This window comes from Panthera onca, chromosome A1, assembly GCF_046562875.1.
Source record: "Panthera onca isolate mPanOnc1 chromosome A1, mPanOnc1 haplotype 2, whole genome shotgun sequence".
NCBI lineage: Eukaryota > Metazoa > Chordata > Mammalia > Carnivora > Felidae > Panthera > Panthera onca.
The window spans coordinates 82,805,531-82,819,026 of NC_138339.1; the positions used below are offsets into that span (position 1 = coordinate 82,805,531).

Here is a 13,496-nt window from a genome sequence, read left to right on the forward strand (position 1 = left end):
TCCTGGCATGAAAGAAAGAAGTAACTCTGAATGTACAAGCACACCTTGAAGTGGGATAAAAGTAAATATCTGGCTTTAAATTTTACCTGGTTGACAATGGGAGGATAAATCCTCAAGCCCAGATCATCAAAAAATGTCTAAAATACAGAATGAATTAATCCCACATGGATTCCAGTAAAACAGAATATTCAACAGAACATTCCATTATCATTAACAACTAGCAAGAACATACTGTTTTCTAATCCTGAATATATTTACTTATGTATCTGTTTCAGATGTTATACACTGATATGTGAATTAAGATTTATAATGCAAGTACTCTACATAAATTAAACAATTAAAAATCATAACCTGATAAACCATGGCATATACAAGATTTTTTAAATAATCTATATTTTTATAGAGCTAAACAAATGATCAATGTATAATTTTCTCCAAACCACCAATACTCTAATTGGCTACTTTAATGAAATATATAGGAATTATTTTATTTATCTGTACATATTCATTTCTTAATTCTTTTTATAAATATTCCTTTAGTGCCAACTATGTACTAGGCATTGTGTTAAGTGTTTGTCTCCTATATGACCTAGGCAAAAAGGGTTATGTCTAGTCTCTTTTATATAGTATAATGCTATGTTCCAGATAGATGACCCAAAGCCTACTTATTCAGTAAATTATTCTATTATCTAGGAGGAGAGCAGCATAGTGTGCAGTAACAGTTGGCCTGACTTCTGATTCAGTATTTGATGGGATGTACTGTTTGGCACTTAGGTATGGATAGGCTCTGGTCTTCAAGTCTTATTATTTGATTCAGCCATGGCATTTACCACACAACGTGAATGACTTCATGAGAAGAGATGAAGAATCAGAGAGGTCAAGTAGAGAAAGAGTGCTCTACATGGTTCTTAACTAGTATTTATACTCTGATTCTTAAATGATGTCTCAAGATCTTATGATTGACTACTGGTTCTAGTACTGTTTACAGAATTAAGTATTTTTAATACCCAGAAAGACACCAGGTGAATATCAAGGAAATCTATTAATACCCAAAATGAGTAAAGGAAAGGGAGTTCAAGAAAAGTCTTTTTACTGAGTGCTTGACTCTAAATTTTTGGTCTGACACATGCCAGTTGTAGGAGCATGGAAAAATAATTTAACATGACTCTACCTCATTTCACCAACTATAAAATGAGGCTATAATACATAGACACAGGAACATGAGGTTTAAAATAAGATTAAGGGTATACAGGGGTGCCTGGCTGGCTCAGTCAGAAGGGCATTTGACTCTCGATATTGGGATCATGAGTTAGAGCCCATGCTGTATGGAGACTACAGGAAGGAAAGAAGGGAGGGAAGGAGGAATGAATAATGCTTAGCACAGAGCCTGGCACATAATAATCATTCAATAAATATTAGTCCAGAGTAACATTTTTAATAGTTTTCACAACAATCAAAATGAGAAAGTATGAACTTTGATGCACAAAAAAAGAAATTCAGTCTCAGGTTAAATTACTTTCCTACCGTCAGAACACTAATAAACTATACGTCTGGGTCACAAATTAGTTCATCTGCCACAAAAAGTGTATGTTTTTTCTATTGTTCCTGTTATATTTCTCTAAGACTTTGTGTGGTTCACTTTTTACTTTCTTTCTTAGGCTGATAGTCAAAAGAAGTTTTAAGTATTCCTAAATATCTTCTCTTTTTTCGTGAGGCCTTCTTTGGGCCAAACAATTGAGATACATTAGTCACCTGTTTCTCTAAATACCTATCCCTTGTACTTAAATTTGCCAACGTACAATACACACTATACACTAAATGTAATTAACAGTTTCCATGTACTGTTTTCACCACTAACTAAATAGTAAGCACCTTGAAGCCTGACACATGGTCTTATTTATTTTCCCTACTCCTCAGCACAGTGCCTGGTACATCAAAATTCTTCAATAAGGATCTATAAGCCTGAACTAAATAAACAGATCCCTGATTCTGTTACTCAGTAGCTTTCCAAATAAGTATAAGTAGGTTAAACAAAACGTTTTTTAAAAAAAAAAAAAAAAAAAAATTGGTTGTTACTTTCAACTCAGTCATTTTACATGGCTACTCTCAGAGGACACTTCAGAATCCAACTAATGAGGAATGTGATATGCTATATGACAAAGTGGTAGAAGAAGATACTACAATGAAGGTAACTGTTTTCTGATCATAAGTGATCACAAAATGCATTCCTTATTTGGAATAAATGGCTATGAACTCCCAGCTGCCTAATCTAGAACTTATAAAACAATATATTCTAAAAATAAATCTAAGTTATAGATTATTTGCTACTTTTACTTGGTATACTATTGCTGCCTTGTAATATTTCAACAACTGAATCTGAATGCTGTCATATTACTGCAGTAAAATAAGACTAAGACTATGGATAAAGCATATTAAATTTTACACTTCATTCATTTCTTTCCATAGAAAAAAATTTATATACTTTTACGAAACTAGTTAAGAATGGCTTTCACTCTATTAACAGTAAAGGCTACCATTAAACTATTCAGATAGGTAGATCAGATAGGATGCTTCTGGCTGCAAGTAATAGAAAACCAATTCAAAGTAATATAAATAACATGGTCGTGTTTTACAGCACAGAATGGTAATGTGGTCCAGGGCCAAGACAGGTTTTAGTGTCTGATCTAGTAACTCAAGTATCTCCGTAAGGATCCACATTGTTTGTATATTTTGCTATCTACAAGGCTGGTTTATTCCTAAGGTTACCTCTCCTCATGGTCAAAAATTGGCTGCTAGTAATAATTTAGGTTACATTATTCCATGTTCACATTTAGCAGGAGCCAGGATACCAGTGGTGGTCTTTTCAGAAGAATGAAGAAACTTCCCAGAAACTCTTACATACCACTCTTCATGTCTCATGGATCAAAACTGGCTCACATGCCCATTCCAAGAACCATCATTATCAAGGACGATGAGATCATCCATAGTGCAAGCAGATCCATCCCTTGAACTAAGGTCAAATTTCCAATCTACATTGCTGCTACTCAGTAGGGAAAGGTAATTATAGAGTAATATATTACATCTACTCTTGGAAGACTCAGAGATATTTCATAATTTCTCTGTTTACCTAATAAAACTGAGAACTCATGTGCCAAGCTTTATACAAGATGACTTGGATATAATCATGGAAAAGTCAGACATCATCTTGATGACATGGTTCTTCTGGTTTAGATGGGGAAAACAGACATTAACCAAATAATCAGCCAGCTGATTAATTACAAATGTGGCAAGAACTATAAAGCAAAATAATGCTATGAGAACAATTATAGGTGAACCTATTTTAGCAAAGGGTAAGGGAGGCTTCCTTGAAGAGGCATCATTCTAACTGCAACTTGAATGATGAACGGACAGAAGGCACGCAGGCACAGGGAGTGAGAGAATACCGGGGAAGGCTTTTTCAGGCAGAAAGCAGTTTTGTTATTGTATAGTTGAGTGCAGAAAAAGTAGAGCAGGATATGCCTTAAAGGCAGGACTGACAAGGATTCTGTGGGGGAACTTTTAAGCCATTGTTACAAGTTTAGGACTTTATCCTAAAGGCAATGGGAAGCCACTGGAGGGTTAAACAGGACAGTGACAGAATTAGAGTTGTTTTAGAGCATTTTGGCTGCTCCTTCTGAAGAAAGAAGAATGGACTAGGAAAAGGTTAAGAGTAATCAGTAGATTAGCAAGAGTTAAAAGGTAGAGTAAAAAGATGAATGATTAAGAGTCTATTCCAGGAGGGCAGGGGAAAGAGGATGAACTCAATATGATGTTAATATAGGAAGAGGGGCGCCTGGGTGGCTCAGTCGGTTAAGCGGCTGACTTCGGCTCAGGTCATGATCTCGCGGTCCGGGAGTTCGAGCTCCGCATCGGGCTCTGTGCTGACCGCTCAGAGCCTGGAGCCTGTTTCAGATTCTGTGTCTCCCTCTCGCTGACCCTCCCCTGTTCATGCTCTGTCTCTCTCTGTCTCAAAAATAAATAAAACGTTAAAAAAAAAAAAATTAAAAAAAAAACATAGGAAGAAAAAAGCACAGTGATTCAAGTGGTATTTGAGATAATAAAATCAATAGGATTTGGTGATTGACAAGATGTGGGGAATCAGGGAAAGGAAGGTTTCAAGCGTGATTCCCAGGTCTCTAATATAAATTATTAGGTAAAAGGTTATAGCACTTACTGAGATGTTAACATGTAAGGAGCCAGTTTTTCCTAGAAGATCAAAGTGTAGTTTTTAGACACACTGAAGTTTCTCTTTTACCTTGAGTGACCCTTCTTAAAAATTCTTATCTCCAGACAATTCCTTCTAGGACTGTTCCAATTCAAACAACTTAAAAAGTGGTATTTGCACAAAGTGGGAAGAGGGAGGCAGAGGAATAGGACAGAACAGTATTTCTAAATCCTTAGAAATAGCTTCCTCCTTTCCCACGGGAAAATTACAAATTCTTACATGATACTACATGATACTGCTACTTTATTTATACTGACATTAAAATGCTAAAATTGTTTTGTAGTAAACATCACTAAAGCACTGAAAACTAAGAGACTCAATAACACAAATTTAACAAGCAAGGTTCTTTCACATTTATCAGAAATATTCTCAAATATTTAAAAAACTGAGAGCTATAGCCTTTAAGAATATGTCATTTTAATTATAGCCGACCCTTGAACAATGTGGAGATTAGGGGCAAGAACACCTCCTGCCAAAGTTTAAACTCCACATATAACTTTTAGTCCCCCAAAGACTTAATAGCCTCTGTTGACCAGACACTGTACCAATATGTAGCTGAGTAACATATTATTTTATATTTTGTATGTATTATGTACTATATTCTTGTAACAAAGCTAAAGGAAAAAAATGTTAAAATCATAAATAAAATACACTTATAGTACTCAACTTACTGAAAAATCTGTTTATAAAGTGGATCTGTGCAGTTCAAGGGTCAAATGTATTTCTAATCATTGTATTTTTAAAATTCAAAACATAATTTAATTTTTAACATATTTCACAGTATCAATATTTTATAAAATAAACACTCAAAAATGTTTACCATTTATTTTGCTTACCTCTAAAAGAAAATCCCCTAGATACTGAATTGGATAAAATGGAGCTTTAAAGTTGTCTTTTTCTTGCTCAGCCTTGATTCTTGCATTACTGGCAATCACATGAGTTATTTCACTTGGTGAGCTTTTTGGTAAAATAACATTTGCTTTTCCAGCCTCCAGAACTCTAAATAAAAATGTAAATAGTATAGAAAGTATTTTTTTAAAGTATATTCAGTCACATCATCTAAATCAATTACTTCCTTAGAGTAGGAGTAGAACTTTCTGAAAGAATTAAGTGCCCCTGGGCTATGTGAGTGTCATGGAGAATAAGTACTATAGTGATTTCTTAAATTATAAGTTGTTCAAAGATGTTGAAGAAATCATGATATTCTTTTTGCTTATCCATTTCTTGATATGGGAAATATTTTTAAGAATCAAGAATACTGACTTTATTCCCTAAGGAAAAGTCACCTCCGTAAGTCCAAAGAATAATGAAAGAAGTTTAGGGATGTAGCTACCTCAGAAGGCAACATACCTCCAAGGAAATCATTCTAAACCACTAAAAAAAAACTACAGTTGCCAGCATTCTTTTAAAAAATTAGTTTTTGATTAACTTTTAACATCCCCAAAGTTTCATGAAAGTTCTACTTGTGCCTAGGATATAGAAAGCCACAAGAGAACACTGTTATTATCTAACAATAAGAAAAAGCCAAATAATCTACAGAACCTTTAACCTTTCACGAACTATCAGAGAACTGAGGTAACAAGCCAACCAAGAAACTTAAATTTCCTTAAGAGTGATAATAATAAGCCCCTTTATGAAGAGAACGGACAGTCAAAACTATTTCATTTTGCCAGGGTGCTAGAGAGAAGTAGCTGCCATAAAAGTAGTAAGAATCAGATAAAATTCTAACAAATTTAAGAGTCAAGTGCAAGTACCATGACAATTTATAATATTTGGGAGTAAGTGACTCAAGCAAAGTCTGCAGTCACTTGCGAGCTCTTTGCCATAGGCCTCTATTAAGCATTTATGAAAAAGAATTAGGGCAGATACCAATGGGAGTCCCTACACGTAGCACTGGTGGGTCAGTGGGGATTGGCTGCCATCAAGAGATAGACCTAAAACTAGGTCCACTTCCCTGGATTCTTCTCTCATATGAGGTAACATCTTAAGTCATGTGGTTAAGGTAAGAAGTCCTATACTTTCAGAACCCAGGAAAAGATGCACAGCTTCTGTTGGGAGAGTGTAAGTAAAACCCATGCGCCTTTGGGAAAGGAACAGGAAAATCTCCTGCTGCACAACCCAAAAAATAATTCACTATTTCTAGATAGGAAACAGAAACAGAAACAAAAGCCATTTGTCCCTGCAGAAGGGACAGAAAAAATGCCAGCCAAACCTAGGTTCCTGCATCAATAGAAAGCAAAGATCTAATACTGGGACATAGGCTAGAAATTCTCTGTTGTCAAAACCCTAACAACACATACAAGGCAGAATTTCTCTGCCATGAGGGACTGAGACACAAATATTAACAAAGTCCCAACCTCAGACACCAAGAACACAAAGAATGCTTAAAATGAAGCATATCCAGGGGTGCCTGGGTGGCTCAGTCGATTAAGTGTCTGACTCTTGATTTCAGCTCAGATCTTGATCTTGACGTCATGAGTTCAAGCCCCACATTGGGCTCCAAGCTGGGCATGGAGCCTACTTTAAAAAAAAAAAAAGAAAGAAAAAGACTGAAGTCTTTCTAGCAGAACCAAAAACACATCCACTCTTACCCCCAACCAGCTAGATATTAGTAACAAGCAAGACAGGGAGACAATGATGACAGAGTCCTTCTGTGACCTAGCAAACGCAGGGACTATTGAAAGCTGAAAGTGAGAGACATTGATTAAAACCCCTTCAGCAACCCAGGTCCCATGGCAAGGACAAAGAAACTGTATTCCATATATGGCTGGAGTAATCAGAAAGGATGCATTGAAGTAACTATAGCATTAAAAAAACCCAGTGCCTGCTCAACAACTGACAAGATTAACTACCCATACTAACTACTTTACAGAAAAAGTAAGCCCATTGTTGGATAGAAGTATTTACCTCAGCCCCTATTGTACTGTGATATCTAAATATGCAATAAAAAAGACATACACAAAAAGCAAGAAAAACAAACCACTGTCAAGAGACAAAGCAATATAAAGCATAGAAAGATGATTCACTTGTTGAAATTACCAGAAAGTGACTTTAAAATAACTATGACTGTGGGGCGCCTGGGTGGCTCAGTGGGTTAATAAGCCTCTGACTTCGGTTCAGGTCATGATCTCACGGTTCATGAGTTTGAGCCCCACGTCCGGCTCTGTGCTGACAGCTTGGAGCCTGGAGCCTGGAGCCTGCTTCAGATTCTGTGTTTCCCTCTCTCCCTGCGCCTCCCATGCTCACGTTCTACGTCTCTCTCTCAAAAATAAATAAAAGTTAAAAAAAAAAAAACAACACTAAAATAACTATGACTGAAATGTTATACAATGGATAAAGTGATCAAATTGCATTAAGAGATTAGGAACTGTGCATAGAGTACATTAAAAATGGTAGAGGGGAACCTGGGTGGCTCAGTTGGTTAAGCAACTGACTCTTGATGTCAGCTCAGGTCATGATCTCACGGTTTCTGAGATCCAGCCCAGGACCAGGCTCTGTGCTGACAGTGCAGGGCTTGCCTGGGCTTCTCTCTCTTCCTCTCTCTCTGCCCCTCCCCTATTCTCTCTCTCTCAAAATAAACAAACAAACAAACAAACAAACAAACAAAATAGTTTAAAAATGACCCATGATCCCAAGATCATGGAATCAAGGTTTCCCTCGATATCTGCACTGGGTGTGAAGCCTGTTTAGGATTCTCCCTCCTGCTCTTTCTGGCAGTTCCCCACTTGTGCAGGTGTATGCACATGCTCTCTCTCAAAAAAAAAAAAGAAAAAAAAAACTGATAGAAATAAAAGTTACTGTCAAAACAATAATCTTTTTGACAGGCTAATGAATAGATTGCAAACAAATGAAAAAGTAATGAACTTGACGATAGGTCAATAGAAATTATCCAACTGAAAACACAAAAATGGGAAAAAAGTTAAAAACAAAACAGAACATGCATAAACTGTGGAAATGAATTAAATGGTCTTAAACAAAGGTAACAGAGTGCAAGAAAAAGAACCCAACAGAAGAATTTAAAACTTGGTGGCTGAGAATTTTCCGTAGTTAATAAAAGATAAAAAAAACTACATGTCCAAGAAGCTCAGAGAACCCCATGCAAATGACATAAATAATTAGAAAATAATACACACACACCCACACACACACAAAAATTGCCAAAAAACAAAGGTAATATATTTTTAAATTTTAATTTCCAATTGTTCATCACTAGAATATAAAAACACCATTGATTTTGTACAGTGACTTATTATCCTGTCATCTTGCTAAATTCACTAATTAGTTCTAACAGCTTTTCTGGGTAAATTATTTATTATATGACCATACCTTTTAGAAATAAAGACATTTTTATTTCTTTATATCTGACTCCATTCCTCTTATTCTCTTTGTCTTACCATATTGCCTAGTACCTGTAGCAAAATACTGAAAATAAATGGTCAGAGTGAGCATCCATTTCTTCATTCCTATTTAGGGAAGGAAAAAAATCCATGATATGTAATTTATATATTTTTACAGTTGTCAGTTTTGCACATTGAAGACACAAAATTTTTAAAATATCTGAAGAATCTGCAATTATTAAAAATGGATAATACACTATGATGAAGTACAGTTTATCTCAGGAATACAAATTTGGTTTAACATTTAAATTGGTCAGGGGAGGAGTTAAGATGGTGGTATACTAGGCAGACCCTGGAAGTCTCATCCCCGGAACACAGCTACATCAACATCAAATCATTTTGAACACCTAGGAAATCAATCTGCGGATTAAGTGAAGATTCTGTATATCAAGGAGATTCAAATGTGGCAGGTATGCGGTGCGGAGAGGGGAACGGGGAGAGAGAAAAGCCACAATCCTGCAGAAGGTGGGAGGCCTTTTCAGAGAGGAGAGAGAGTAGGTTGTTGGGTTTGCGCAAGAAAAGCACTCCTCCAAAACCACTGATGGGGGAATCATGAGGAACTGACTATCCCAAGTTTCTGCAACAGTGGAGCTGAAATTCTCAGTTTCTGGAAGTTTGTGCCATTCGCTGGAGTAGATCTGGGTGGGCAGCAAGTGCTTCTGGGGAGAAAGACAGGAAGACTGGGAATGGACAGCATGATGGGGGGATCCCCTGGGTCACAATGGGAGAGAAAGTTCCCCTTCCTGGAGTACATTTGGAAGACTGTATATTGCCTCTACAAGGACAAAAGACCTGGCTGGCACCTTTAAGCAACCTTCCTATGACAGAGACATACGTGTGCACAGAAGGTGGTTAAAGTGCTCACAGCTTTTTGCTGTGCTTCTCTCTAACCTCCAAGGGACTGCCCAGCCAAGGGACTACTTTCTGCAACAGAATGGCACCAGGCACATCACTGCAAGGAGGAGCGAGTCCATGCCCTGATGCGTCCTTTAAGATTTGGAGTTTTGGGGTGCCCGGGTGGCTCAGTTAAGCATCCGACTTCGTCTCAGATTGTGATCTCACAGTCCGTGAGTTTAAGCCCCATGTTGGGCTCTGTGCTGACAGCTCAGAGCCTGGATCCTGCTCCAGACTCTGTGACTCCCCCTCTCTCTCTGCCCCTTCTGAGCTCATGCTCTCTCTTTCTCAAAAATAAATAAATATTAAAAAATTTGTTTAATTTAAAAAAGTAAGAAGATTTGCAATTTTGAATCTCAGTTCTGTGCCGAAGATGAAACATAGGAGAGCTAGATGCTGGGCATGTCCACGGCCCAGGCATAGACGGGTTGAGGGCAGGGATCTGATGGAAGCCTGGGATACAGAAGGGGAGAATGTACACTTGTGAGGGCTTCCTGAACAGCAGCAGGTGCAAGCTTTCCTTCCCAGGGAGCAGAGAGCAGGTGAAGCCATCTTTTCCCACCCACCAGCATGGTCAGACTTCAGCAAGCAACATAGTGCTGCCAGTAGAGGCTGGAGCCACATACATCAAAACTCACTTTTCTGTGCCCTATAGGGAAATCTTTACAAGAGCCGGTCTGATTGTTAGACAGCGCAGCTGGCCTCTCCCCCAGAGGACCAATAAAGGACCCCCACATGCACCAAGTCTACTGATCATAGAGTGCTCCAAAGCGTCAGCTTCAGTTCTGGTGGAAATAAGATCAGGCTTTTTTTCTTTCTTTTCTTTTTGAATCAGGATTATAATTTCTTTGTTCATTTGTTTTTTGTTTGTTTCTTTCCTTTTCTCGTTTTTTTGGATCTTTTTTTTTTTGCTTTCTTTTTCTGTGGAATCTGTTTTTTTTTTTTTTGTCCATTTTGTTTGTCCGTTTTTGTTGTTGTTATTATTGTTATTCTTTTTCCTGCTCTAGTTTTTGTAGAAGACTTTTCTTTCCTTTTTTTAATCAGGCTTATTATAACAAATGAACCAAAGCACACCTTGTTAATGGTCCAAACACTCCCCACTACAAGCAAAGAGGAACTCTGCAAAGGACTGACCTGGGGAAAAGAACAGCGAAATCACAATAGCAGAGTGCACAGGGCATATACCAGAAACACTTCTTAAAGCACCAGGCCCTGGACAGTGTATATCCCCCTTCTTAATATAGCATTGCACTCAGGAGCAGAAAACAAAACAAGTTTTTATATAACATGTAAAAGACAGAAACCTAGACAAAACGTTAAGACAGAAGAATTCTATTCCCAAGAAAGATCAGGAAGAAACTAAAACCAGGGATTTGCCTAAAACAGATATAAGTGATATACCTGAACAAGAATTTAGAACAATAGTGATAAGAACATCAGCTAGTTGAAAAAAATCATAGAAGACTCCAGAGAAACCCTTGCAGTAGAGATAGAAGACCTAAAAACTACTCAGGTTGAAATAAAAATGCTATAACTGAGATGCAAATCCTACTGGATATAATTACAATGAGAATGGAAGATGCAGAGAATCAGATAGGTAAACAGAAGATAAAATTATGGAAAAGAACCAAGCTAAAAAGGAGAGGTCAAGAAATAAGTGACTCTCTAAAATGCAGTAAGATCCGTATCATAGGAGTCCCAGAAGAAGAGCTGGAAAAAGGGATAGAAAGTTTATTTGACCAAATTATAGCTTAGAACTTCCATAATCTGGGGAAGAAAACAGGCATTATTCAAGTATAAGAGGCAAAGAGAACTCCCCTTGAAATCAACAAAAACAGGTCAACACCAAAACATACATTATAGTGAAACTTAGAAAATAAAAAGATAAAAGAGAGAACTCTGAAAGTAGCTAGGGACAAAAGGTCCTTAACAGACAAAGGTAGACACACATAAGGTGAGCAGCAGACCTATCCACAGAAGCTTGTCAAACCAGAAGGGAGCAGCATGATACACATAACATGCTAAAGGGGAAAAATATGCAGCCAAAAGAATACTTTATCCAGCAACGATATCATTGAGAATAGAAGGAGAGATAAAGAGTTTCTAAGACAAGCAAAAACTAAAGTTCTTGAACACTAAACCAGCTCTGCAAGGATTATTAAAGGGGAGCCTTGGAGCGGGAAAGAGACCAAAAGCAACAAAGACTAGAAAGGAACAGAGACAATCTACAGGCACAGTGACTTAACAGGGAATACAAGAGCACTAAATTCATATCTATCAATAATTATTCTGAATATAAATGGACTAAATTCTCCAATCAAAAGACACAGCATATCAGAATGGACAAAAACAAGAACCAACTACATGCGCTTACAAGAGACTTATTTTACACCCAAAGACAACTTCAAATTGAAAGTGGGGGGGGGGGGGGGGATGGAGAACCATTTATCATGCTAATGGATATCAAAAGAAAGCTGGAGTAACCATACTTAGACAAACTAGATTTTGAACAAAAGACTATATAAGAGATGAAGAAGGGCACTATGTCATAATAAAGGGGGTATATCCATCCAGAAGATCTAACAATTGTAAATACTTATGCCCCCAAATTGAAAGCAACCAAATGTATAAATGAATTAATAACAAAGAAATTCATCGATAATCACATAATAGCAGGGGATTTTAACACCCCACTTATAGCAATGGACAGATCATCTAAGGAGATCAACAAGCAAACAATGGCTTTGAATGACACACTGGACCAGATGGACTTAACATATATTCACATTTCACCCTAAAGCAGCAGAATACAAACTCTTTTTAAGTGCACATATTCTCCAGAATAGATTCACATTGGGTCACAAATCAGGCCTCAACCAGTACAAAAAGACTGAGATCCTATCAGGCATATTTTCAGACCACAACGCTATGAAACTTGAAGTCACTCATGAGAAAAAATTTGGAAAGACCACCAATACATGGAGGTTAAAGAACATCTTATTAAAGAATGAATGGGTTAACCCAGAAAATTAAAGAAGAAATTAAAAAATACATGAAAGCCAAAGAAAATGAAAACATGACAGTCTAAAACCTTTGGGATGCAGCAAAGGCGGTCCTAAGAGGGAAGTATATAGCAATTCAGGCCTTCCTCAAAAAGGAAGCAAAGTCTCAAATACACAACCTAGCCTTACACCTAAAGGATCTGGAAAAATAACGGTAAATGAAGCCCAAAACCAGCAGAAAAAGGGAAATAATAAAATTTAGAGCTGAAATAAATCACATAGGAATAATTAAAAAAAAAAAAAGGGATAGATAAAACTAATAGCTGGTTCTTGAACAGAACCATAACCAGTAAAGAAATTCAATCAGTAATCAAAAATCTCCCAACAGACAAGAGTCCAGGGCCAGATGACTTTCCAGGGGAATTCTACCAAACATTTAAAGAAATAATACCTATTTTTTCAAAACCATTCTAAAAAACAGAAACAGAAGGAAAACTTCCAAACTCATTCTAGGAGGCCAGTATTTCCTTGATTCCAAAACCAAAGAAGTCACTAAAAAGAATTACAGACCAATATCCCTGATGTACATCAAAACAAAATTCTCTACAAGATACTAGCAAGTCCAAGAGTACATTAAAAGAATTATCATAAATCAATATCATATATTAATAAAAGAAACGATAACCAAATGATCCTCTCAATAGATGCAGAAAAAGCATTTGACAAAATACAGCATCCTTTTATTCGTAAACACCCTCAAGAAAACAGGGATAAAAGGAATGTATCTCAACATCATAAAGGCCATAATAGAAAGACTAACAACTACTCTCATCCTCAGTGGGGAAATACTGAGAGCTTTCTCCCTAACGTCAGGAACAAGAAAGGGCCATCCACTCTCACCAGTGTTGTTCAACATAGTACTAGAAATCCTAACCTCAG

General features: G+C 37.0%; 1 protein-coding gene across 2 annotated transcripts in view; it reads right to left on the bottom strand.

The window, feature by feature from the left end:
* The window catches only part of SLF1 (SMC5/6 complex localization factor 1), an 82,520-nt gene that overhangs the window by 52,331 nt on the left and 16,693 nt on the right, over positions 1-13,496 (bottom strand). For both annotated transcript variants that reach the window (XM_078448039.2, XM_060637687.3), the window contains exon 5: positions 5,101-5,263. In XM_078448039.2, coding sequence (XP_078304165.1) covers positions 5,101-5,263 — 163 coding nt within the window. The remainder of the gene's footprint in view (positions 1-5,100; positions 5,264-13,496) is intronic.